The 26,538-nt window shown below is 42.5% G+C and overlaps 2 protein-coding genes across 7 annotated transcripts in view; one reads left to right on the top strand and one right to left on the bottom strand.

Annotated features, from left to right (window-relative positions):
* The window catches only part of SFXN1 (sideroflexin 1), a 30,806-nt gene extending 12,722 nt beyond the window's left edge, over positions 1-18,084 (top strand). For 2 of the 6 annotated variants that reach the window (XM_062002719.1, XM_062002720.1), the window contains 10 exons: positions 621-795; positions 1,257-1,427; positions 4,754-4,852; positions 5,927-6,002; positions 7,603-7,688; positions 8,921-9,048; positions 9,590-9,639; positions 14,967-15,016; positions 16,275-16,322; positions 17,734-18,084. In XM_062002719.1, the coding sequence (XP_061858703.1) occupies positions 632-795; positions 1,257-1,427; positions 4,754-4,852; positions 5,927-6,002; positions 7,603-7,688; positions 8,921-9,048; positions 9,590-9,639; positions 14,967-15,016; positions 16,275-16,322; positions 17,734-17,830 (969 nt within the window). In that variant the 5' untranslated portion in view covers positions 621-631 and the 3' untranslated portion in view covers positions 17,831-18,084. Of the gene's footprint in view, positions 1-620; positions 796-1,256; positions 1,428-4,753; positions 4,853-5,926; positions 6,003-7,602; positions 7,689-8,920; positions 9,049-9,589; positions 9,640-11,157; positions 11,276-13,630; positions 14,925-14,966; positions 15,017-16,274; positions 16,323-17,733 lie in introns of those variants that run through there. The other 4 variants (XR_009819280.1, XM_062002722.1, XM_062002721.1 and 1 more) reach the window with 4 other exon arrangements.
* On the bottom strand, positions 17,822-26,166 carry KIF20A (kinesin family member 20A). The gene is made up of 18 exons (XM_010200915.2): positions 26,008-26,166; positions 25,442-25,531; positions 25,203-25,322; positions 24,689-24,827; positions 24,408-24,595; positions 24,178-24,322; positions 23,281-23,481; positions 22,926-23,037; positions 22,753-22,824; positions 22,114-22,257; positions 21,866-22,031; positions 21,451-21,612; positions 20,694-20,833; positions 20,495-20,597; positions 19,847-20,054; positions 19,375-19,466; positions 18,947-19,084; positions 17,822-18,437 (listed from the first exon to the last, which is right to left on the bottom strand). Exons 1-18 carry the CDS (start codon positions 26,164-26,166, stop codon positions 18,168-18,170), a joined length of 2,649 nt encoding a protein of 882 aa, XP_010199217.2. The 3' UTR covers positions 17,822-18,167.
* Between the last annotated feature and the right edge of the window lie 372 nt (positions 26,167-26,538).

Genomic DNA, 26,538 nt, shown 5'->3' with positions numbered 1-26,538 from the left:
GAAACAACATTTATTACAAGAAATTGCTGGGTTTGTGTTCCTATTTTTTGTTTTCTTTAGCTGTGACAGAGAAGTTAACTGGATTTTATTAAGTACTGCTTCTGTCACTGCACTTTATAGCAGCTCGTCAGGCAGCTCTTGAAATATTTAATTCCTTCTTAGCTACAAGACAATATTTTCAGTCCACACTAATTGGTCTCTGTAATAAAGCACGTTCCTGATACTGTTATTTAGCACAGCATCTGCCTCATCCTCAGATATTTTTACATGTATATGGCATAGCTCTACTTCATAATCAGATACTCATACTCTACAAAGATAACAATGCAGAAATGTCACGGGGAAACAAGCATGGAAACATTTCTCTAGAGATTTCACTAAGTTCTGGTTTTTTGCTTCTTTGCTCCTCTGGATACCAACCTCATTAAAACCCATGATGATACTTGACATGATCTGCTTTCTGGGGACGTACTTGCCCCTTTAATCCTCAGGCTTGCAAGTTGTTTGATGTTCGTTCTGGTTTTTTACTCTGAGCATAACCACTTTTCATCCTGCAGGTTATAGATACATTACGAAATAAGTGGAATTCTGAATTGCAAATGTTCATGTTTTCTTCACAGATTTTTTGAAGATGTCAGCAGACATACCATTAAATATCAATATCAAGGAGCCCCGATGGGATCAAAGCACTTTTGTTGGACGAGCAAGTCACTTCTTTACTGTAACAGACCCCCGGAACATTTTGTTATCTGATGCCCAGCTGGAAAATGCAAGAAAAATTGTGCATGATTACAGGTACAGCATTGATCACTTTTACTGCTGGCCACAGAAGTATCTAATTCTGAAAACAGTTAATACAACAGCAGAGTTTAAAACTTCCTCCTACGTGTTATGTTGTTTGGAGAAAGTACTTTTGTAAATACTTTCAAAGTAAATTTTCAAAGTTTCACACTAATGACTCCAAAGATTTTTGCTCTATGTTTTACTTCTAAAATCTAGCACAGGTTTGAGTAAATACAAATTTTGTGTTGGATATATCAACTCAGCCAATATAAGCACTGCTGGGAGTTTTGATTCTTTTTATTTCACTAGTCCATTTAAAAGCTGGAGATCTACAGGCTCACTATGAGACAAGATTAACTTAGTATGAACATCCCAAAATCCTCTGATGCTGCATTTGTCACTGAAGATTGAAGAATTTTGTAACAGTTGTTCTTTTTGCTGTTGCCTTGTTTTGCTTTTCAACTTGTCCCAAGACAAGGTATCGTGGCACCTGGCTTGACAGAAGATGATTTGTGGAGAGCAAAATACATCTATGATTCAGCCTTTCACCCAGACACCGGTGAAAAGATGGTCTTGATTGGACGAATGTCAGCTCAGGTACCCATGAACATGACTATCACAGGTTGTATGATGACCTTTTATAGGTAAGTGATAGCAAGAGAACACATAAAACATTTGCCGACAAACCAGAAAAGTGAAAACCAAAGAGCATTTTAGAAGACTTGTAATAACTATTTTAAAATGCAAAATGTTGCTTCCTTTTTACTTCTCCCTGTGCATTCCCTCACTCTGATTAATGGTTTCCTCAGAAGTAGTTGTGAGAAGTAGTCGTTTCCTTAGCCCCTTCACCATCCCACTTTTCCTCAAACTTGGAAAGCTGAATGTTCCAAAATCCCATACATGTTGGAGAGTTGTGTGGAGAACAAAGAGGAGGAGATACCTGGGAATTTCTGCCCTTAGGAGACCTGACATGTAGGATGTTCTGTCTACCAACTAAGTTCTCAATGTACTTCAGTCCATCAGCCATCAAGTTTCTCCAGCTCCTGTTTGATCCTTTCATTTGCTCAGTAGATCTTGAATCACCAGTACAGTGAAGTCCACAGTAGAAGACAGTATTATCTGTTAGTAGACTCCATGTTAGAAATATTTTTGTGACACAATGTTTTGTTAGAAAGAACTGGTGGGAGGTTCAGAAGGAATAATAATGGCAGTTCTGATGCTGAGATGTTACAAATTCTTGACTCCCACTCCAGAAAGGCACAGCTGTTTTGAGCAGTGCATATAGACATGTATGTATTTAAAAAATGGTCAGGAATGTGAATAAAACCGTCATTGGAGAGCAGCTCTGCAGAGACAGACCTGGGAGTCCTGGCTGATAAAAAACTGAGTACGAGCCAGCAATGTGCCCTCGTGGCCAAAAAGGTCAATGGCATCCTGGGGTGCATCAAGAAGAGTGTGGCCAGCAGGTCCTGCTCCCCCTCTGCTCTGCCCTGGTGAGGCCTCATCTGGAGTCCTGTGTCCAGTTCTGGGCTCCTCAGCTCAAGAGGGACAGGGAAGTGCTGGAGAGAGTCCAGCACAGGGCCACCAAGATGATCAGGGGAATGGAACATCTTCCTTATGAGGAAAGGCTGTGGGAACTGGGGCTGTTTAGTCTGGAGAAGAGGAGAATGAGGGGGGAATTTTATTAACATTTATAAATATCTAAAGGGTGGGTGTCAGGAGGTTGGGACATCACTTTTTTCTATAGTAGCTAGCAACAGGACAAGGGGTGATGGGATGAAGCTGGAACAGAAAAAGTTCCATTTAAACATAAGAAAAAACTATTTTACTGTTCAGGTGAGGCAGCCCTGGCCCAGGCTGCCTAGGGAGGGTGTGGAGTCTCATTCCTTGGAGGTCTTCAAGACCCATCTGGACACGTTCCTATGCGACCTGATCTAGATGACCCTGCTTCTGCAGGGGTGTTGGACTAGATGATCTCTAAAGGTCCCTTGCAACCCAACCATTCTGTGATTCTATGATTTTATGATTACAGCTGCCCATTCACAAGCACTGCTTCTTGGTAACTGCTTATTCTTTTATGCACGTTCTGTTATCATCTCTAGTATTTACAGCAGCTATAAACCCTTTCATTGCATTATCAGTACTTGTTCAGATTCAAAACTAGGTGATTTATTATCTGGGAAGACATTGGTATCTTTGGACCAAAGCCTCAGCAGTGCCAACAGGATTATGCAGAAGTCCTTGATGATGCAGCATAGCCTTCATCTTGCTGCATACATCACTGTGTTCTAGGGGGTTTTTTGGCCATGGCAGAAGCAAATTGCTTGTTATACCTATGAGAGCTCTTGGGCTTTCAGTACAGCAATGTGAGTCACATACAGCAGGTCTGATATCCTCTACACACGAGTAGCACAGAAACAGGAAAAGATGAGTCAGGATAAGAGCTGCACATACAGAGGAAGAACGGCGGTATGATGGAAAAACTGTCTGGTTTATCACTGTTACTTTGATGTCTCCTTCAGATACTCGAAACCAGAGGGATTAAGAATAAACTTTCAAATCTCCTGACTCTCTCTTTCATTTCCAGTTTAAAGAAATAACATATCTCCCCATTTCAGAGCCACCTTCTACTCTAGCATCTTCTCTTTGCTTTCCCACCTGTCATAGAATAATTGGCGGAACGACTGCTTCTTCTTTAGCACTCCTGATTTCCGTATCTGCCCTCCAAGGAGAACCACTTTCCTGTTACCATTACTGTTTATGTTACTAACTAATTTAATTAAGCATAAGCTTTAAAATCTTATGAAAAGTTATTTTAATAATCAAGAAATAGTTTTCAGTAGCAACTACTATTTTTAGTAGCCTGGTTTGCAAGTGGAATTCTGTTGGAGCAGAATCTTCGGTGGTGTTGCCACCATGGTCTGAGTTCACAAAGAAGCACTTCTCCCTTGGTTCACTCTCCTAGCTTCCACCTATTTGTGGGTCAGGAACTTCCCCACCCAGAAGTAGTGTTTTATTTAATGGCCCTCCGTGGGTTTCTTTTTCATAAGTTAGCCTCCTTGTTTAGATATCCTACCAGTTTGAGAGCAAAAGCATTCATCCCTCCACAAGATAAGTCCATGTATTGTGAAACAAATGGACCATTGCTTTTGTTACTTATTAGCCATTTGTGAAATGATTATATATGATATAATTATATCAGCATGATTATATTGGCTATTAAATGGGGACCCTGCATCTTGTACAGAATGTAATTTTTTTTCACTACCCCCAACCTGTGCTCACAAGTTAGCACCTTTTTGTCCTAAAGGCATCTGCATACTGGCACTGATAGAATTTATTAGGGTTCCTCGGAGCTCTTTGGGTTTTTTTTGATGGCTGGTCATCTAATTCATGCTGTATTGAACCAGGTTAATTCTGTGCTGTGCCTGCACTTCTTAAACATGCTGATATTTTCATGAAAGTATTTATTTTAGAATTGTGTCTTTTAATCTGGTTCTACATGCAACTGAATGTTTTAATGTCACAGGGATATATTAAAACAATGGCATCATATTAGCTTTTTGAAGAATGAGAGAATAAAGCCTATCACCTAAAATCCACCTCTCAGTCACTTCTGGAACTTCCCAAAAGACCTAGCAGACTCAAAGGGAAGGATAACCCTAGAAGTTAAAAGCATTGCCTATTTATCTGTGTGTTTTTTATAGAGAGGTTTGCTCCAATGCTTTTGTTATTACAACAAGCCTTTGTCCCAAGTGAATCTTGCTAATTAATTGCAGTGCTTTTAAATTCTGTTCTTAGAAGTATTTTCATTATCATGACAGTACCTCATTGACAATATTGTTGCATTGAGATAAACATGAACCTCTGCACAATTATTGCTTGCACTGTTTTTTCTTGATTTGCCGTTATTTGTACTGTTAATTCAACTGTGGTTTTAATAGTCATAATATTTGTTTCTCTCTTCAAGAACGACACCAGCGGTGGTTTTCTGGCAGTGGATTAACCAGTCCTTCAATGCTATAGTAAATTACACAAACAGGAGTGGTGATGCCCCGATTACTGTCAGGTCAGACACTGAACCACATATTTCTGATGTGTTTATAAATTGCTCTCTGATGTGCTGGAGCCTGGTTGGGCTCCAGAGTCTGAGGTGATAGAGGGATAAGTTCACCTATGGTAATTGTTAATTTGATGTGCTCAGATGAGAAGTCTGAGAGTGATGGAGGCAAGAACTCCATTTCTGCCATTAAAAATAAGCCTGAGCAACTTCATCATAAGCACTTAACAGCACAGGACTTAATAGGAGTCTATATTGCATAGTGCAGTCAACCATTTGAAAGTGCCTCATCAGTTTGGAGTTATACCAGGATATTTCTAAGTTTATATTGTATATGGACCATCAGGTGTCATCTTCTCAGTGCCTGCAGTATAGCACACATAGCTCTGTGCTTACTTACAAAAAGAGGATCTTCAGGGAGCTGGTGTGCACAGTCCTTGTGTCTACTTGAAGGCAAAGAAACTTAAATAGATGCAGAAAGTTAGAAATCATGAATGGGACACTGGAAATGCAGTGCTTGTCATTCTGGTTTTGAGGCTTTCTGGTTTTGAGGCTGACTTGCTTATAGATGTCTGGGAGAACAGAGCAGATTCAAGGATATACAGACATCTTGCTGGGAATTATGTAAAGTATGTTTTAGGGTAGGTGAGGTTGGATTTGGGTGTTGGCAGCATAGCTGGTCTGCATGGATGAGTTTCAGTACAGTTGACTTTAATTATTATTGTGGACACAGCCTTAGAAATCCAATCTGATTTTATTAGTTTAAGCAATTAGGAAGTTAAATACAGAACTAAACCCTTCAAGGTGTTCATTCCAACATGTGAGAAAATGCTGAACAGACAGCAATGCAGAACCAGTAGAACCTGATTCAATGTTAAAACGTTGCTTGCACGTGATTTTTACTGTGAGTGTTTAATTTAGTGCTCAGTTTGAATCTCCCAACTACATCTTATTGCAGTGTCACAGAGAGGTCTATTTCTCGACTTCAGCAGGGTAGAACTAAATGTGTAAAATGGAATGATTTTTAGAAGTGACAGAAATGTAGTTGTGGTGTATGTGCAACCATTTTTATTGTTGTTTCAGCCAGCTGGGAACAGCCTACGTTTCTGCTACTACGGGTGCTGTTGCAACAGCTTTAGGACTTAATGCACTAACAAAGGTATTGCTGATATTTTTTTCCACTCTCAACTATGCTTCAGTGTTCTGTAACAGCTCATTTCTCCTCCTGTGTATCCGTGTCACTGTGGTAGTTTGACTCCGGCTGGATGCCAGGCGCCCACCACACCGCTCTATCCCCCACCTCCTCAGCAAGTCAGGGAAGGGGAGAAAATAAGATGAGAATCTCATGGGTTGAGATAAAAGCAGCTTACTAAAGAAACAGCAAAGCCACGCACGGGAAGCAAAGCAAAAGCAGATAAAGCTGTTCCTCTCTACTTCCCATCAGCAGCCATGTCCAGCCACCTCCCGAGAAGCAGGGCTTTGGTACGCGTAGCGGTTGCTTTTGGAAGGCCAGAAATGAATCTCGCTTCCCCTTCCTGCTCCTCTTCCCCCCCTGAGCTGATGTCATATGGTATGGAATATCTCCTTGGTCAGCCTGGGTCAGCTGTTCTGGCCGTGGTCCCTCCCACCCACAGCTCTTGGTGAAGGTGGGGGAAGGAGTGCTGGAGGGACAGCCCTGATGCTGTGCAAGCAGTAATCGTAATATTGATACCAACAGTAAGCACAGCACTGCAAGAGCTGCTGTGGAAAATCACTACCATCCCAGGCCCACTACAGTCACATTGTGCACACCTCTCAGTATGGAGCTTTAATGGCCTTTGGCAGCTCCCTTTGGATCTCAACCTTATTTTTGTCCCATGTAGATGCTTTTATATGTATTTCAAGCAGCTTGTCCTCAGTATATGTATGTCAAACAGCCTTCTGCTTTGTTAATACAAACAGTATTTAACAAGGTGTCCTTTCTGCAGTTTCTTTTTTACATGTCAAAGTATTTAATAGCATTTGTAAGGTAATTGGAGGGCATATGGAATTACAACAATGTGGACTCATGATCCCATAAACTGTGTTTTTATGGTGCAGTGTCACTTCTACTGCAAACGTGGGTGCCTACTCTGGACTGGCTGAAGAACTTGTAAGGAAATGCCACTCAATGTAGAAAACTCAAATTCTTTAAGCAAGTGCACACCACAAAGAAGGGAAAAAAAAAGATCCTTTACCACAAATACAGCAAAAAAGTATTTTTTAGCCCTTCTGTAATGTGCTAGGAGGAGTGTAGCATTGACAAGTTATTTGAGAGACTGTTCTAAGCAGAGTAATTCAGATTATACAAGACATTGATGAGCTGAATAGCCTCCATAGTCAGTGCCTCTAGATGCAAAGCAGCTGGTATATGGATGTTTCTGTCTGTGACCTTGCCCACAGAGACGTTAAAGCCAAGGTCTGTAGTGCTGCAGTTGGGCTCACAGGCATGCTTAGAAGCTGACACTTCTCTGCAGTGATGCTATTAAATTAAGATTGGTTTTGCCAACCTCCTGCCACTTCTCACTCTGAGGGAAACATATATGACTTATATCTTCTTTGTTAAATTTTTCCTCTGCCCCAGAGTGAGTTTTCCCTGAATTTTAATTTAAGTCTGGTCTGTCATTAACACATGGAGCATTTTAACATGACCTTTGGGAAAGTAAACTATTATGTCATTGAAAACTTCTTTTTTTCCCCCATTTTTGTAACTTTTTTTCCCCTCTCTGTGTGTTTTACAGCACGTCTCACCTCTCATAGGACGATTTGTTCCTTTTGCTGCTGTTGCTGCTGCTAACTGCATTAATATTCCACTAATGAGGCAAAGGTAGGAAAAAGAACAAAGATCACTCATTCTAGAAGAATATTATTGAGTCTTTGTCAGCAAGTTACTAAATAAAGCATATTATGTATCTTTAACTCGTTTCAGAACCTTGCAGTAACCTCAGGCATGATCTTGTTTTGATTGATTAATTGTGATGGTTATAAAATAGAACATCCTCATTCTCTTCAGATAACTATGCACAGAGTTCTTCCATCTTAGATCTCAGAAACCAATTGCTGGTCCTTGAAAACTGGATCATGTTGACCCTTTAATAGAGACATCACTTTGGAAAAATACAGGCATTAAAAAATGGTGCTTCAAATCCTACATGCAGAACTTAGTCATAGAAGTCAGGTTCTGCAGTTCCGTTTAATCATCTGAGATTACAAAAATACACACTTTCTGAGAAACAAAACTTCTTATGTATTCTGATTTGACTGGGACTAAGAATAGAAGTGGGGAAAAACACATTAAAAACATCCTCTTATAAATACAAGGCTATGAGAAGAAAAGGGAATATTTAAAGTTTGCATTTCCAGTGGAGTTCAATCCACGGTAGTATTTTATCTCCTATAAAATGTGAGGAGAAGAATAAAGTAGCCTTCAGTGTATCTGTCCTTCTATCTGCTTCTCACTCCCCTACAAGTTCTGTCCAGTATGTGTATTTAACACCTAACCCTGGCAAAAGATGTAGTAGAGAACAACAGTGAGAGGAATGTAGTTTGTTATTTCTGTCCTTTTATACTTTCAAATGTGTTCTTAGGAATTGAAATGAAAACTCAGACTAGAATGTCAGAGGGGAGGTTTCAAAGACTTCTGGTTTAGTTCAGTGGAACTAATCTTCCTATATTCCCTGTGTTGTCTTTTGGAAAGAACAGACTACATCCAAAGCACTCCAGGGAATTCCACTTTTCTGAATTGCTTTTTGAAGGAACCTCATCCTTCTGTGGACTACAGAATTAACACCTCTCCTTTCTTCCCTCTCTGAATGCACATGACCAGACTCAAGCAGCACCTTGCTGTTACAAATATATCTGTTATGTACTTTGCAGCCTATTTTTCCCCAGATCTTTCTCTACCTTTTGAAATTTTTGTGCCAAAGAGTGTTACAAAGTTGGAAAATAAACCATAGTTCTTATAATGGACAATTTTAAGAAGATAAAGGTGAGGTGACAAAAACAAAGGTGACTAAAGGCATGTCAGTCACTGCTTAATTTCTACCCCTTATTCAACAGGGAACTCAAGTTTGGAATCCCTGTCACGGATGAGAACGGAAACAGACTGGGTGAATCAACAAAAGCAGCTCAGCAGGCAATTACCCAGGTGGTTATATCGAGGATTCTTATGGCTGCTCCTGGCATGGGTAAGAAAAGCTGCAGCCACGTGCAGCTCCTGATTATCAGTTCCTAATGTGAGAGCTTAAAATTCTCCACAAGTGATTTTTCTCAAGAGACCAAATTATCTTACAGTTATGCAGGCAGTATTTACATTTCTGTTAAGAAGTTCCACAGTGAAATGTACATTTCTTACTGTGAAAACATCCACACTGTGTTATGCTGAAGTGCAGCAGAGAAGCTCCTGGGATGCTTTTGCAGAAAAAATACAGGTAGCAAAGGAATGGTGGCAAATTCTGCTTGAATGGAATTGGTCTATTAAAGAGTAGGTGCTCTGACCAGTGCCAGGTTACTGAGCTCAGCTTTAGTTACGTGTGAAATTGGGAGAATTTACCTCTGTAAAATACCAATCAAGTATTTTGAATTGACAATGTGAAATGAAAGCTCAGTTAATGACAAAAGGCTGTGAAAATTGTATTATGGTTTTAGTTCATTGTAACAGAAAATGAAAACAAAGTGCCTTTTTCTTTAAGGTTAATACTGCTCTTTTTTTTTCCCCCTTATTTGCAGCAATTCCTCCCTTCATAATGAATACATTGGAAAAGAGAGCCTTTTTAAAGGTTAGTCTTAGATAATCCATGTATATGTATTTCATATCCTAAGTTAATATTTTTAATGAAAACAAAATCCTGAGTCTTCATATTTGCCTTCCAAATACTCTGAGAGAACTTTCCTGTAGACTGGCTTTGCAGCAGTCACTATATTTAAGCCTTAGACAGAGATAGCTTGGTTCTTACTATCACAATGTAAAATAACACTAAGAAAATATAAACTTTTTTGTTACTATCATAATTGTTCTTAAAATGCAAAGTTCCTCCTGGTAAGTAAACATTCCTTGTACTGAGACTTAGGTAACAATAAGGAGGCTTTGCTTAGCTGTTGTAGTAGCAATTTGACTTTGGAAAAAACAGTGATGGTAAAAAGCTCTTTTGAAAGTGATCCTTTAAAATTCACTGGATGAGCAAGAGCAGGGTAGGCACAGAATGGGAATGCTTCATCAAAGAGCCTCTGTATCCTGTTCATGCCAATTTAGTGGGAAATCAAACACCTGGTGTTAGTAAATACATAAACTAAATCAACATTATGTGTGTGAATGAGAGGGTAAAGAACAACAATGACATTAATTGTAGGGTTGTGTAGCACATGAGAAATTCAGATGAGGAACTCTAGTCTTTTTCACTAAAGAGAGTTTCATCTTCACCAGCTGGTAACAGCCGATTTACCTACTGCACTAGCTCCAGGCAAAATCTCTGCCTGTGAAACCCACACAACTTGGAGGAAACAGTAACCTAAGAGAATCTGTCTCCTTCCTGCTAGAAAAAGTTAGGGAAAGAGTAGTCTGAGTCTCTAGACCCTCCTTGGAAAAGTGGTCTGGGTGGGGACTGGGAGGGCAAGCAGGGAAAGTGGCCTGATTTTGTTTGTCTATGATAAGGCTTTCTAAAATATTTAAATGTATATTATTTCTAATTGCTGCCCCTCAGAGGCAGAGTTAGATTTCCCAGTTGCATTTGGTACTTGAAACTGCTTCTGTCCCAAGTGTCTTCCGAGTTTAAAAACTCCTTTTTTTTCCCCTCAAGTGCTTTGCTTCCCTCCCCCTGTGTTAACAGAAAACACTATTGCTCAGAATGTAAAAACAGGAGATGTGGCATTTGAGTTTGAAGGTCAGTGTGCTGCTTGTATCTCCTGAGTCTGCAGTGCATCCAAATACACTGTCTGCAGCATGAAGAGCCCTAAGCTCATTTGGCTAATTGGTAATTGCTGATTTCTTTTGCCCCGTACCCTTTTTGCAGAGTAGCTTTAAGCAGCTTGTGATACTGTTTTGTTCTCATAAATATATTACCCAGAACGTTAACCCTTCCCTAAAAATACCAAATAAAAAACCCAACCCAAACTCATAAATTTAGAGCAAGGATTATTTGATACGTCTTTGACGTGGGAGAAACGTCACAAACGCTGTCAACTCAACTGGAAAATCCATGACATTTGTGAGGAAGCTGCAGCAGACCTCAGGGTTTGGAGAGAAATGTCAGTTGGGTTTGTGTGGTATAATCAATGTAAGGGTGTTGTGAATTTTTCAGATCAGCAAAAATGAGCGATTTCTTCAGTGACTACTCAGTGGTCTTTGGTACCATCATGACCGTTTATGCTCACCCGTTCTCAGCCTCAAAGACTGCGAGTTCAGGTGAAACTCTGCTCTACAGGCAGTCAGCGGTAACACTTGGTAGAGATTAGTATTAAAACCATCAAAGAATGAGCTGCATTTTTAACAAGCAGCTTCTGCATGTCCTCTTGAGGTTTCAGAAGCACCATCCCATCCACAGTACTCCAACACCATCCACACGATGCTTTACTAACTCATTACTCTCAGCCTTTGCTTTGCACACCATCACTTGAAAATAATTGTTGTATGCTTGCCAAAGCCTATTAAGCAACACATAAGGCCAGAAAAAAGTTGTGAAATGATGAAGAAAATAGAATGATGTTCTTGCAGTAAGGTGGAGAGAAAGAAATGCTTCTAGAATGCTGGTCTCAGTGATAGCAGGCTGTCATCCTCTGATAGTTGAAATAAGATGTAGGTTATGTAGCACTGTTCATCCCCCACGTTCTGACTTGTCTTGCACGAGGACATTTTGGTGGTAGCATCAGTATGAATTAACAAGATTCTAAAAAGTTATTGCTAGGAAATGACTCGATGTTTTGAGAACACGAGCACATGCTGCTTCAAAAAGAACCTAATTATTTATAGACTTGAACAAAAAAATCTATTTGATAGCTGTACTTTCGCTGCAGGTTTTAGCAGGGGTTCCTGCTGCTTTTTATGGGATTATGCAGTGTAATAGTCCTTGACTAGGCTGTACAGTGTCAGTGTTCCTTATTCCTACTGACATACACTTGAGTAGCTCTGTGCAGAACCAAGTTATTTTATTTGCTGCAGCAGGAGGATCCATAAACAACCTTGCTCTGAGGCACAGCGTTGATAGATTTATTTTAGTTACAAGTAACCTCTCTCCTCAGCAAAGAAATCGGTTTTTTTCCATAGTAACTTCTGAAAATTCCAGCCAATACTGGAGTTTTAATTTCTATTACTACTCCTACAGCTTCCACTACTGTTTCTCTGCTGTTCTGCATCCTGTATTAACATTCATGTTGGTTCTAGAAATTTCTTCATGTATCCTTAAAACAACCTCCTTGGAGCCTCTTAGGCTGCAACTAAAATATGTATTAAAAACTTACAAAACTAGAACAAGGCACATTTTGGGGGTTTTTTTTAAGCATTGTTCTTGAATGTCTTATGCCTTAAAGTCCTCCATGCATTCCTAGTTTAACTGTCTTTTCATTTATTCTCTTTTCTTTTTTAAACAGGCATAGCTAGCCTGGGAAAGCTGACAGATTTTGAGATCCAACAATAAAAGGAAGCAGTTAGAAAAAAGCTGAATCTCTTTGTGGCTTCTGCTTGCTTAATTATTGTTTCTCCCTTTTCTCTGTTTGCACTAACCACTAAAGATGCCATAAAGACATCTGGAAATTAAATCCTAATTCATTGGGAACTTCCTTCTTCTGCAGTTAAATGTAGTTCTCTAACACAGTAAATTCTTCTGCTGCCTTGTACTTCTCTGTTTTATCTCTTAGTAGGAAAGTACAGCCTGCATTTGAATTTTGCTTTCTTGTTTAACATTGTTCCCTAGTTCTTAATACTGACCTCCCAGTGTCAGACTTTTACCTCACTCTCTTTCTTGATTAGTGCAGCCTGGAACATTCTTGAAAAATAAAGGCTGTAACTCAGACCAGGTACCTTGGCAAAAAACATTCAACCACATGAAATAGTTGTTGTTTATATTATCTGTACTAGTAGACATCTCTTGCAGATAAATAACCGACTTTGATAAAGGCCTGAAACCATCTATTACTCTCATGACACCCTCCAAAAGTCTTTCCAGTTATAAAATCATATTTAGGGCTTTTTCTGTTACAGTATCTCAGGTCTCACGCTCACACTGCAATGTGTAGAGTCCCTCTCAGTTCTCAGAGACTGAAGTAGTTTGTAATTTGCATTAGAATCATTGAATCATAGAATGGTGGGGGTTGGAAGGGACCTTTAGAGATCATCCAGTCCAACCCCCCTGCAGAAGCAGGGTCACCTAGATCAGGTCGCACAGGAACACATCCAGGCGGGTCTTGAAGACCTCCAAGGAAGGAGCCTCCACAACCCCTCTGGGCAGCCTGTGCCACTGTTCTGTCACCCTCAGTGAAATAGTTTTTTCTTATGTTTAAGTGGAACTTTTTGTGTTCCAGCTTCATCCCATCACCCCTTGTCCTGTTAGTTTGACTTGCATCCAGTGCCACCATCCTACCTCCCTTCCACTGCCAGTCACGCCAGCTCTTGTCCTGAACTCTCCCAGGGCATTACATATAAAGCATTTTGAGTGAACTTGAGAGACTCAAATGAAGGTGTGTTCAATGGAATGCCAGCACAGCAGGGCACTGCTGCATTCACTCTTTACTCCTCTTGCTACTGCTATCTTTTTTTCCATTTGTTATCTATTGTTGCAGGTTATTGCTGAAGTGCACAGTTCTTCCCACACTCAGGTTTGCATTACAGATTGACTCCAGGAAAAAAAAAAACAAGAAGAAAGATGCATTGTTCTACATCATTTCTTCTCAGGCTCTGGAGAAAGTGTAATCCACACAGGCTTGTTTTCCACACCTCTTACACTGCTGTGACCTTCCTTAGCACTAAGTTTTCTGGATTCCTTTTTTCTGTTACTGCTCTAAAGTAGTGCTCATCTTTTGTTCACCAGTTTCCCCTCTAACTTCTATATCTTGAGAAATGCTTCTGGCAGAAAAACACATCATCTTTGTAGAAAACATTGTGCACTGTAACATGATTCTTAACTCATAAGCTGCTTTGGTTTAAAATCAACTTCGTGTTGTCATAGCGGTTGTGTATGTCCTATTTACTGGAGACACTGACTTTATTGTAGCAAGAGAAGGCCAGGACAGTAGTGTCATTTAAATAAGTCTGGCTTTATTTCATTATTAATTAACTAAAATCCTAACTTGGGGGGGAGTGGATTCATATATCACTTAAGGGCAACAAGAAAACTACAGTATTTCTTGGTATATGTTCAAGGTTCTGCAAAAGTTACAGGAATGAGGAATCTGCTCAAAAATGCAAGGTTTCTCAGCCTAGTTTCCCCAATTCTTCAACCCTTTTCTCTTTTAACACAAGGTGACATTTGCAAAACTGGAGTGTATCAGACCATGCTCTAGGGCCAAGGTCCTACACACCAAAGCAAAGTGTAAGACAGGAGACAAGGGCTGAGAGAAGCAGATTTAACATTTTTTCTCTTGCCACCTCCCTTATTTGTGGTTGGTGGCTGCACTTGCTGACACTGACAAAGTAAATCTCCAGTTTTAAGTTAAAAATCATTTATTTCACCAAAGAGATAGGGGCTGTAACCAGACCTAGCTCTTCTTAGGGATGCCTGGACAAAATTCACCACGTGGCAGCACCCACAACACCACTACAAACTTTGGCTGTGTTGCTGACTGCTGTGGGCTTGTGTGACTCAAAGAAATGGCCAAACTCAAGATCAGGTCATAAGTAAAAGAGTCAATCACATGGTAGTAGTTTCCTAGGGAAACTGGGAATTACTGAGGATAACAGTGTACAATCAATATGTCTGGGAATTTTCATTACTTTTCAAAGAGGTTAGACTCTCATAGTGGAGCTCAGCTTTCAAGTATGCTGGTAATTGGCTCGTCTTCATCCTATCCAAGAGCCTTTTAGGTACAATCTGTCTTTTACAATACCAGAATTCCAGGAAGGTGGGAAGTGGAGGAGAAAATAATGCAATACTCACTGTATGCTGTTTGTTTCTGACAGAGATTCCCTTGGATGAGCGCTCCTATTCAAGTTGGCTTAGTTGGATTCTGGTAAGTGATTCCTTTGGGCTGTGTGGGCTGTTTTAAGAAATACTTGCAGAGGGAGTTTTTTTGAGAAAGTATCAATATTTGCACTTTTTTTGTTTAAACAGGAAGTTGAGTGTTAATGAGGCTACAGCAGTTACTTCACTTCCACATCCAACTGCTAATCATAGAATCACAGAATGGTTGGGGTTGGAAGGGACCTTTAGAGATCAACCAGTCCAACCCCCCTGCAGAAGCAGGGTCACCTAGGAACATGTCCAGGCAGGTCTTGAAGACCTCCAAGGAAGGAGCCTCTACAACCCCTCTGGGCAGCTTGTGCCAGGGCTCCCTCACCTCAACAGTGAAATAGTTTTTTCTTATGTTTAAGTGGAACTTTTTGTGTTCCTGCTTCATCCCATCACCCCTTGTCCTGTTACTAGCTACTGTAGAAAAGAGGGATGTCCCAGCTTCCTGACACCCACCCTTTAGATATTTATAAATGTTAATAAGATCACCCCTCATTCTCCTCTTCTCCAGACTAAACAGCCCCAGTTCCTGCAGCCTTTCCTCGTATGAAAGATGTTCTGTACCCTTGATCATCTTGGTGTTACTGCACTGGACTCTCTCCAGCAGTTCCCTGTCCCTCTTGAGCTGAGGAGCCCAGAACAGGACTCCATATGAGGCCTCACCAGGGCAGAGTAGAGAGGGAGAAGAACCTCCCTCGACCTGCTGGCCACACTCTTCTTCATGCATCCCAGAATGCCCTTGGCCTTCTTGGCCACAAGGGCACATTGCTGGCTCATATTTAGTTTATTATCAATGCCCTTTTAAAAAATAGCTGTTAGGAATGAAGAAGCTGCCAAGAAAAACAGGGAAGGAAAAAGAAAGGGAGTGGCAAAAAAAAAGGGCTTGCAGCAGCTTGATTAGAAAAGATGCTTTAGCTACTGCCTCCATAAGCAATAATTCAAATCTAGTTCTAGAGGTCAATGAATTCTGGAAACATTTGGTTACTGGAGAGTTTAGTTTGCTGTTGTATAGCATTTTAAAGTTGTGCACACCAATGCAAAGCACTGCCAAGACACTGAGATGATAATTTTATACACGTGTCAGCATGGTGTCAATGTCTTTAGTACTACATAGTAGGGAAACAATGTCATAAGGTACAATGCAGTATCAAATAAAGGTTACAAGCACTCCACAGAGCTTTACCTCACTGAATAAAAATATAAAGGTTCTGAATTCTCTTTTAGCACCTTAAACATTGTAAATTCATTTTTGTCTCTAGCCTTGTGTTTGCCACACCCTTGTGTTGTGCACTGTTTCCTCAAAAAAGGTATGTATTCCTCTTACATTAATCTCACTGTAATGTGACGCTCTCAGATGCATGCAAAGTACTTCAGAAAGACAGAAATGAGTGATCATTGCTTCCTAGAGCATACAGTCTTAATTCTCATAGAACAAAGGTGATAAACATGAGAATATTTACAAAAGGAATAACTTTGTTGTTCATCAATAATATATAATAGTTGAATTGAGCTCATTTGTTTAGAAACTCTTTGTAGCATGAGATGCAGCTGCACCAGGACAGCAAACAAGAGGTTGAGTAGTTTAACTACGCTCGTTCAAGCTGAAAAGTTAGAGCTTGATAATACACTGTTAAGAATCACTGGCATGATCCATAAAAGAGGATAGTGTGGCCCAAGCAATAAATTCCTGTCCAGTAAGGTTATGGCTTCATTAAATACACTTTATTTTCAGCTGGAAACTCCTCTGGTTATACAGAGGAGCACTTGACTATACACATGCTTATCTGTAATTCTGTTACTAGTTTTCCAGAAAGAATTCTTCATCAATACACCAGTACCTCAGTCCTCAAAGCTTAGAAACAATATTCATTCTAGCTGAAATCATAATGCAACATGGATGAGTTACATGCAAGTAAAGTTAGCTCCAGTTGTAGTAATATAAACAGGGCCTTAAATTTAACTAAGTTCTCACTCTCAGATTATTAGGGGTTATTTCAACTTAAGCTGCCAGCTGTAGCTTCAACAATGCAAGCAGGAGCTGAATCTGTTAAAATGTTGAGCAGCTGAAGTAGCTTTTGACTTCCATAAAACAATAGCTAATTCTTATCTGATGCAGTTGTTTGAGTACAACAAAGCAGCCTGAGACTGTTTTCCCTGCTTGGCAGAGAACAACAGGGATAAGTAAGGGCCCCTGAGCTACCAGGCAATGATATGACACACTAGCATAACAGGCATGGGACAGTCCTTGATTTTAACCAGGGCTCTCCCTTTCAGAGGAAGATTAGGCCTTAAACTGTACTTATACAGTGTGCAGCTGTTTAAATGATATGGCAGCTTCATTCACTTTTCTGTGAGATGACTCTTAGAACAATAAACCTTTTAGTCACCTGATTAAAACCAGGCAACAAGTTAGAGGCAAATCCTTTTAATAAAAACTCCTTTAAGAAGATCAGTTGCTATTGCCAGCAACAGCCTCCAGCAACAAACGAGGTTGCTACCCTCATAGTAGTAGCAAGTTATTTCTTGACTCGAAAAGGCAATAAGGTACCCCAGAAGCAGGGATTTATTTGCCCTTGGTCTGTGAGCTTGATTCCTTCAGAAGTTAAAAATATCTGAAAACTCTCTGCCCAGTCCAGGAAGTGCAAGCATATGCAATAGCCATCTTTTTAAATTCAAGTGCTTGGTATATATAACCATTTTGCTGTTTCTTTTGCTTAGTTCTATGTCTGTAACACACTTGGAGCCAGAATTGCAAGCCAAGATCCGAGAGAACAGCCCTGAACTAGAACGTGTATACTTTAATAAAGGATTGTAATAATTCAAGGAAGGGAAAGATATCTTTCAAGGAAGATCTTGTGAACTTATTACGTGCCAACATAGTTGAAGATGGTGTCCTTTTGTTAAACAACTTTGGTCATCCATATTATTTTATATTTAAAGACTTTCCTTGTTGTAGTGTTTAAATTACAAAAGGTCATTTTGTCCACTTTGGTATTGATTAAAAGTTTATCCATACATATCCAAAAATGTTTACATAAGCTCTCAAGCAGCTACAATAACAATAAACAAGCACACAAAGAAAAATAAATGCTATTATATTGAATTTGCCACCTCTTCCAGTAATAGCGGGGCAGGGATCTCTTTGTGAAAAGTCATAGAGCAACTGAACGAAGTTGCCACCCTCTGCCAGCACCAGGACGTGTAGCTGAACGAGACAGGAGGTTGTGCAGGAAGGGCTTTTTACCAGGAGGCTGATTAGGTTGGAGGTTTTCCCTGTTGGCACAGAACCGTTTCTTTAAGGTAGACGGGGGAGCCTGGAGCTTCTGCACGGTGTGATACTGTTCAGCAATACAAGCTGCTTTCTTCCGCAGGTCGAGTTTTACCAGCATCATGTTGTTCTGCAGTTCTGCCAGGGTTTGGTCCTGAGAAAAGGGAAGGCAACATTTATAAAGATAGGACAAGCTGCCCAACTCCCTTCTTGCTGTGAACTGAAGAGGATAAACTACCTTTGCCAGAATTCACTAGTGTGCTAAATATGGCCACACATAACATCTTGTACTGTCAACAGCATAGCAGTGCAATAACAAAAGAGGAGCAGTAAGGCCAGGAAAAAAACAAGTCCATTGTGTTGCATGCTGCCATGGCAACTGTGACAGGGAAGTGGATAAGGAAATGACAATTCTGAATTCTGCTTCCACTGTGGGCTGTCAATTACCTGAACAGGAGAAATTTGGGTCTCCTTTGGAGAGTTAAATGTACAGTCAATAGCCATTAAGAAAGTTAGCAATATAGCTCCCTTAATGTACCAGATACAGGATGTGTTTAGAGAATAAGTCATTTTTATCTGCAAGAACCTAGGTTATTCTGCTGATTATGGCAAAGTCCATAGACTAAAACCCCCTCTGCAACCCACAACAAAAACAGACATTACCTGTCTAGCCAGAATGTCGTCACATGTACAGAGGGCTTCTCGAAGTTTCCCTGCGCTTGTACTGTGGCAGCACGCCCTCTCTGCAGACTGAAGGGACTCCCCAAGTTTCTGTAATTCTGAACGCAGCAATCTGACATTCTGCAGGAGAGAAAGACTTAATCAACAGCTAGTTTTGACATTGCTCTGCAAACAAAGCCACTCCAGGGTGATTCAGTGCAGTACTGAGAGAGGATCCCATCCAAGTGAGATGCACTGGGATCACAGATACCCCGACTTTGCACATCTCTTGTAAGGGTTTGTTCTCAAACAGACCCATTTCAACATCACATATTTGTTCCAAAACCTGAAAACAGCAGCTCCAAACACCATTGAAGCTGGCAACCGTCGTGCCCTGCAAGTGTTCCTTTCTGTAAGGGAGATGCAGTTACCTTCTGTCCATCCTCCAGCTTCCTGTCTACATCCACAGTAATGGGTTTGGCGGAGGGAGGCGGCTCCACTAATCTCTGGTACTTGCGCAGTTCTGGGAACAGACAAAAAGTAGTGAACCTTCAATTTGTCTGAAGTTGGCTTCCCTTGAGACAAGCTGACACATGCAAGCTGAGAGAAGCTTGGAGTTTGTGCAGGCATGTACAAACATGCCAGGCTTCTCCCTTTCAGTTACACAAAGGGACCTGAGAGTTTCAACAGGGAGATGATCCTGCCCTAAAGCCCATTTTCATGGGAAAATGAAGTGAAATGAAGCGATGCTGTCCATCTAGCACATGACTCCTATCATCTGTAACTCAGAAGCATTGTTTCAAGCTGTCTGAATCAAACATAACCTACTGAAAAGAATCTCTCTAACCCTCTGGAAGGATTGCTGAGGCACAGTTCAGAACCAGGGCAGCATCACTGCCTTACCTGCCGTTGCAGTATTTAACTCCATTTGACATTGCTCCAGTTTGGCTTTAGTGTCTGCCAGCTCCTGTTGCAAAGCACTTGAGGTAGCCACTCGCTTTGATCGCCGCAGACCTTGCCCCAAATCCTTCTGCTGAGCATCCAGGCTCTCTATTTTTTGTTTTGCCTCCCGCAGAGCAGCTTGGAGCTCCTCAATCTTCTCATCACGCTCCTTAGAAAGCAAGTTTGTTCAAATATTCAACAAGATTTTCTTAACACAGCTTTTCTGAAGCTTTCAATGTCTTTAGTTCCTAGAGACTCAATCACACCCTTCCCATGTTCTGCCCAGCCTTTAAGTGAAAACATTGAAACCATTTCCTGGGAGCACAAACCACGGGGTTTTTTTACAGCCTCGAAAGACAAGGGGTTTTTTGAAAGGACATCTTTAGAGAGGTCTGCAACAAGTCCCAGAAGCCACTCAAATGCCATAGCATGAAAAATATAGACAGGCCCAGTCCCATCATCACAACTTAGAGTAAGAAAAGATTCACAGAACGTGCATTAATCTAAAGGCTGCAAAGCGAGCCAAGAGTAAGAAGAGTAAAGGGGAGCAGAAGTCCCCTCCCAACCCACTGCCGCTTTCCTGATGTCATTTCATTGCCCTGAACAAACCTGGATCTCCTCCTGGTAATAGTCAGTCAGTGACTCTTTCAGGTTATTCAGTTTATCCTCATACAGTTCCTCCAGCAGCTCCTTCTGAGCATCCACATGTTGGCTACAAAGACAGCAAACAAGTACACGTCAGGATCTGGCAGTTCCTGCTGCTGTAGCTCACCCTGAACAAAGGGAGGGAGACCAACATGAGCTGTACCTGCACCATTGTTCCTTCTGTTGCATGTGCTCCAGCATCTCATTGCAGATCTCCTCACGAAGGCGCATCTCGAGTTGCAGCTTCTCCTGCCGTTCCTGCAGCAGCAGCTGTCGTGCAGCTTCCACCACACGCAACAAGTCCTGCAAGGACACAAACACCACTGCCCACACTGCACAACAGAATTAAGACCAATTGATCCTATATCTGCAAGCTGGCATGGTTTAGGTTTAAGATTCTTTTAGTCATTTGAAAGAAGTTGCCAGGTTTGCTCCTTATTCCTCTCCCATGAGATGACTTAAACACCACACTCCAGTGGAGCAACCTCCAGAGCAGCTTCCCTGACTGCAATGCCCAGAGCTACACTTGCATTTGCTACCTCACCACAGTACATCTTGAGTCTCTGTAGGTATACAGCTTCCATCTTGATCTTTCAGCTGTTCGAGCTACCCATTGAGTATCTAGGGAGTTTGAGTCTTTTTCCTCAGTTTAGCTATGTGTTTCTGATCTCTAGATTTCTCTTTAGAAGCAGGGATTATAGGTCTGCACCTAGGCTCTTACTCTCACTATTCCACAGATGACAAAGTGTTTCCAAATTAAGCATGTTATTCAGATTTAGATCAACTGTGTGCAGATTTCCTGGGTCCTCCGTCATCTCTCGGTATAGTGTTGAGCTCCAGCTCTCCCCCAGGCTAAAGCTAACAAGTGATTTTCCTGTCCCTCTATCCATAAAGGCCATAAGACAAAAATCACAACCCACCTCCTTCTCATACATGGAGACAGATGCTTCATCCTCACTGTCTTCTGATTCCACTTCTTCCTTTGCTGCTGCCTCTGAACCCTGGCTGGTTCGCCTGTTGTGCTCTTTGATAATTGCTTGGATGGATGGAAGTCCCAGCTTTGTGGGAGGTGCCTGAACAAGCTGAAGGGGAAAAGGCCCATAATTGTTAGTCCACATAGCCTGGAAGTTGCATAGTCTTTAAGCACATTACTTCTCTACAATGTGACAACCCTTTCAGTTTAACAGAATCTGGAAATACTGTGAATAACCCCCTGGAGAAGTATAGGGAAGACTTGCAGGCATTCCCCCACCTTGTGATGGAAAAGGACCCATTCCCACAGGAGCAGGTTGTGTCCTGACCATGTATGTCACTATCCTGGTGGCTGCTACTTACCTGGCTGGCGATGGCTGAGAACTTGGCTACATACAGAGTTTCATCATAGGTAGATGCACACTGGTTAATGTTGACAATCATGCAAGAGCGCCCACGACCAGTGAAGAAGCCCTGGAACACACGGGTTAGCTTGCTGTCCCGGAAGGGAACCACGGTCTGCTTCAATCTGTGGGGAGAGACAAGAGTGAGCCTGTAGGAAAGCAAAAGTAGCCTCCTCACAGCCTCTGGCAGGATTGGTGGCTCCTCACTTGGACTGTTGGTTCTGGCGGAGGGCAGCGATGCAGCGGCCCAGCGTGTGCAGGGATGTGTTGATGTTGTTTGCTTCTTTCATTCGGTCCCCACTCTTCTGGTCTTTGCAGCGCTCCGACCCCGCGAGGTCACACAGGGATAACCTGAAGACAACACAAGGCAATATTCACATGAAGTACTACATTCATCCTGTGCTATCCAGGCTTAGAATTCAGACACCTTAGGACCACCGGCGCTGCTCACCTTCCCAGCTTCTCCCTAAGGGCACAGAAAGCTTTTTCTGGGGTGTAAGGGCTATTGCTGGACAGAAAGCCCCATCTTTAAGAAGGGGTTGCACAAGGTAAAAAGCAACGTGTACATCCCAGGAGCAGGTATTGGCAACACCCTGATAAGTCCTGCTGCAAGGACAAGGTTACTCACATTTACCTTCATTCAGAAAGTCTGAAAACTACTTCAAGGAGTGAGGGCTACAGCAGAGTCAGTTCCAAGACTTAAGAGTGGAGACATTTACTCTCTCCAAGTACTTTCAACAAAGCCTCCCTCAAGATACTTTCTATACCCCAGATCCACGGTAAAACAAACAGGAAAAGTTGAGTCCATAGAGAACATCTTCAAATCCTAGAGAGCACAAAACTTACTCGCTGATTTTTGGAACAATTTCACTGCCACCTCCTTGCAAGTGCAGGATCCGAATGGAGAAGACACTGTGACTGTAAAGAAGCATGCAGGTATTTTAGAAAGTAAATTCAACCTTTAAAAGCCTCTCAGAATTGTATTTCTGCCTAAACAACTCCCCCTTCCTCCTTCAGACCTGCGACTGGAGTTCTGGTTCATGTGGGTGCTGGCAAAACTCTGGTTTTTCCGACCCAGTTTCAGGAGCTTCCAGGCTTCATCAGCATCCCGGACATTGATCCAGTTCAGATCTGTAAAAGCAAGGCAGGCATTGGGCAAGGCAGTTAGACTGGCAGAAAGCTTAGTTATCTCAGCCCAACTTCCCCATTGCATAGCCTTGGCATTAACAAACTGAACATTTCCACGATCCAGACATGAGATATCCGAGGGGCTGTAGAGGACATTGTGCTTCCCAACACAACTGTTGCCAAACCACCCACCAGCCTTCTGTTCTCACTAGCAGGCCACTGAAAGTATCTTTCAGGCAAACCTACCTTTCACGTAAGGGTTGCCAGTCTGGTCTTCACAGAGCCGCAGCGTCTGCCTCTTGCGGTTCTGGCCAGGTAAAGCTGGCTCTAGCAAGTCATAGATTAACTCATTGTAAATCTCAAAGAAGGAGACCCAGATGGAGAACTGCACATCTCCTGTGCTGGTGAGTGAAACACAATCCAAGTCAGCCCAGCGAGGGCCCAGTTCTGAGCAAAAAGAGAAAAAAAAGGAGGAAAAAAAATCGTAACTGCAGCTTTTGACAGGCCCAACCTGAGTGGTTTAGCTCCAGACTGAGATGAGTTTCTTCAGTAGCAACACTACCCCCAACTCCAATGATTCTATATACCCACCATTTGGACTTGCTGTAACACCTGTCCCCAGTCAGCCTAAAATTCCCTCTAACTGTATCTTCCTTTCTAAGGACTTTATACACTTGCTCTTGACTCCAGAAGGATAGGGTATTCCAAATGTGAACTCCTCCTCCCACGATAAATGAAGTTTTAGTCCTTGTTATCACAGTTAATCCATGCTTCTGGATACCTAATGAGCTAGGTTTGAAAGCCTGAGCAGAAGTGCTCAGAGAAACACGTCACTTCAGCAGCCTGCTTTCCAGGTATCCCCATCACACGGCATTCAGCTGCTCTATAACCATAGCCCTTAAATGAAATGAGATCAAGTAACTTTTCATATCACAAGGCTGGGGTTATTGTGCAGTAGAAAGTTCTTTGCATGGTGGCAAGCCATATATACAAAGTTCTTCAGCCTCAAACTTATACTTGAAGGGAAAATTGAGACTACAGCACCTTTGCTCCCTCATCCACAAGACAACATCCAAATAGTCATCATCCTTTCCTCCCCCATCTGCCAACAAGCAGAAGACACTACAGGCTTCCAAGACATACCTTCTGTCTGGCTGACATCTGAATGGTTGGTGAGTTGGCTAGAGGAAGAGAGGCCAGCAACTCCACTGTCAAAACTGCTGCTGGTAGTAGCCTGGAGTTGAGATTCAGCACTATGACTCCTCTTCAGTGGTGTTAACAACTCCTCCTGGAAGGAAACCAAAGAACGTGATTGTGTCTGTAGTATGACACCATCCTTTCTCTATCCTTCCTCTGGGAAGCTGCATGCTTACCTCCCACAGCCCACCCCGGAGCATGGTCTGCTTCTTGGTCTCCTCCAGTCGCACCTGTCTGCTGTCCAGCCACATCACCTCACTGGAGAGTGAGGGCTTCAGATCCATGGCCTGGTACAGCCTGTCCCCAACGCTGTTGAAGATGACTGCTAAGGAGCGGGGCAGAATCCCCCCATCTTTGTTGCTGCCTGAGACAAGACCAACAGCAAGCTGAGGATTCACATGGAGAAGCAGACTGACTCCTCCCTCACCAGGCTGCTAACACCTAGGGCTTTCCTTACCCTGAATGGTGTGAGTCTTCCCTGAATTGGTGATGCCATAAGTGTAAACCAGCCAGTTCTGCCCACTCAGTACATCCTTTACCACCTGCTTCATTGTCTCATCAAAGAACAATTTCTGCCCCACATCTGGTCCAAAGATCTGCAAACCAGACACATGAAAAATACATCATGTAGATCTTTGCTATCTTTTGACTGTAGGTAGTTATTCAAGTGTTAGTTCATAGTCCTTTGTTCCCTCCTTTAGCCCCACATCATGAGCAACAGACCCACTAGTTATTCCAGTCCAAACTCCCCACAAAAACAAGCTGTCCACTTGCTTAACCCAAAAAAACACCCAATATCACTATAGCCTCTAGTGCATTTAGAGTCTTGTGAGCAAAACAAGGGCTTGTTGTTTGCTGAGGAAAAAGTTGTCAGATCAGCTTAAAAAGAGAAAAGTTGAGGAACAAGTGACAGAAACACGTGTGCAAGACAACATAAGTCTACTTCCAGATGGATTGTCCCAGTTACCTACCCGAGTGAAAGAGAATCTGTGTGCTGCTTGTCCCACTCCACGTTCTGTGCTCCGCATGGTGAAGGAATCCTTGGGGGCTTTTAGAAGAAGGGTCTCTGAATTCTCAATGCAGACACAGCCCTTAAGAACACATAAAACTGCATCATCACAATGGCTTTACAAGATGCCATAGCATAGACAGCAGCTCCCAGCAGGCGCACAGGCAACCAGCTCAGATGCTGCTTCATTCAGTGTCTTACCTGGTCTTCCCCTCTTTCCAATTCTGTAGATTTCAGAGGTCGAACCCGCAGATACACCTTTACTTTTCCATTATTGTCTTCATCTGCAGGCTGCAAAAATCAGCACAGGTTAAATGTGGTAGCCAGAGAAAGACAGCACACAACCATTTGCCTGAACACCAACAGGAGCCATGGCATAGAACACACACATACCCTGAGTAGTGCTCGGTAACTAACAGATATTTCTCTGGTCCCAAAATCTGCAGCACTGCCAAAAGCTCTTTTAGGCATTTCCAGCCACACCACTGTTTATTTTACCCAATTAATCAGATTAACAACCTGGAGGCCTGACACTAAAACCAGCCCCTAGACCAAGTGTCATGCTATGAGGCAACATATTAACCTCTTACAGACTGTACCCTTCATAACACAGCTCATAACAGGACCTGCTCCCCCAGTGCAAATTTTGTTCTAGCCTCTTCTGAAGTGTCCCTGTAGGCCCCTGCATTACAGCACCTCTGTACAGAGACAGAACGGCCACAGGAACAAACACTGCCTTGTTTGTGACAGAAGAGCTACAACCTCACCTGCTGCGAGCCCTCCAGGTTCGGAGAGATGGCAGAGAACTCTGGCAGCAGATCCTTGCACACACCAGGCCCAAACCCTGCTACCGTGGATTCAAGAACAGGGGAGACTGCAACATCATCATCAGAGAACAGCCCTGGGGAGGCAAGTGTTTGCGCCATGGCGTCTCACACGGCTCCTGCAGAAAGAAGGGCAGAGTGAGCACAGCCTGATGGCACAGCAGCCTCCTGGGAGCCCAGGCTTTGCTCCCTGCACATACCCCCCACTACACGCAACCTGCCACCCCAAACACGCACACAGAGACACGCCGGCAGCTGCATCGAGCGCACGCACCCCCTCACCACGGGACCCTCCCGCACGCAGAGCCCGCGCTCCACACCCCCTGCAAACCACGCGCAGTCCCACGCATACCACAGACACCCCCCGAGACCGACCGAGCGAGCGAGCGAGCGAGCGAGCGAGCGAGCGAGCGAGCGAGCGAGCACCTGCCGGGGCTGCCCACACGGGGCTGCTCCGCTGGCGCTGGCCCCGGC

The sequence above is a fragment of the Colius striatus genome, chromosome 9, assembly GCF_028858725.1.
Source record: "Colius striatus isolate bColStr4 chromosome 9, bColStr4.1.hap1, whole genome shotgun sequence".
NCBI lineage: Eukaryota > Metazoa > Chordata > Aves > Coliiformes > Coliidae > Colius > Colius striatus.
The sequence above is the reverse complement of the archived record's forward strand: the minus strand, read 5'-3'. Positions and strand labels throughout refer to the sequence as shown.

What these genes read in the sequence shown, in the direction of transcription:
- KIF20A (XM_010200915.2), bottom strand. Translation starts at nt 26,166, where the DNA reads ATGGCGCAAACACTTGCCTCCCCAGGGCTGTTCTCTGATGATGATGTT. An exon ending in TGGCAACCCTTACGTGAAAG is followed by an intron (nt 23,038 to 23,280) that starts GTAGGTTTGCCT and finishes TTGCTTTTACAG; the next exon opens with ATCTGAACTGGATCAATGTC. An exon ending in AACCAGAACTCCAGTCGCAG is followed by an intron (nt 22,825 to 22,925) that starts GTCTGAAGGAGG and finishes GCTTCTTTACAG; the next exon opens with TCACAGTGTCTTCTCCATTC.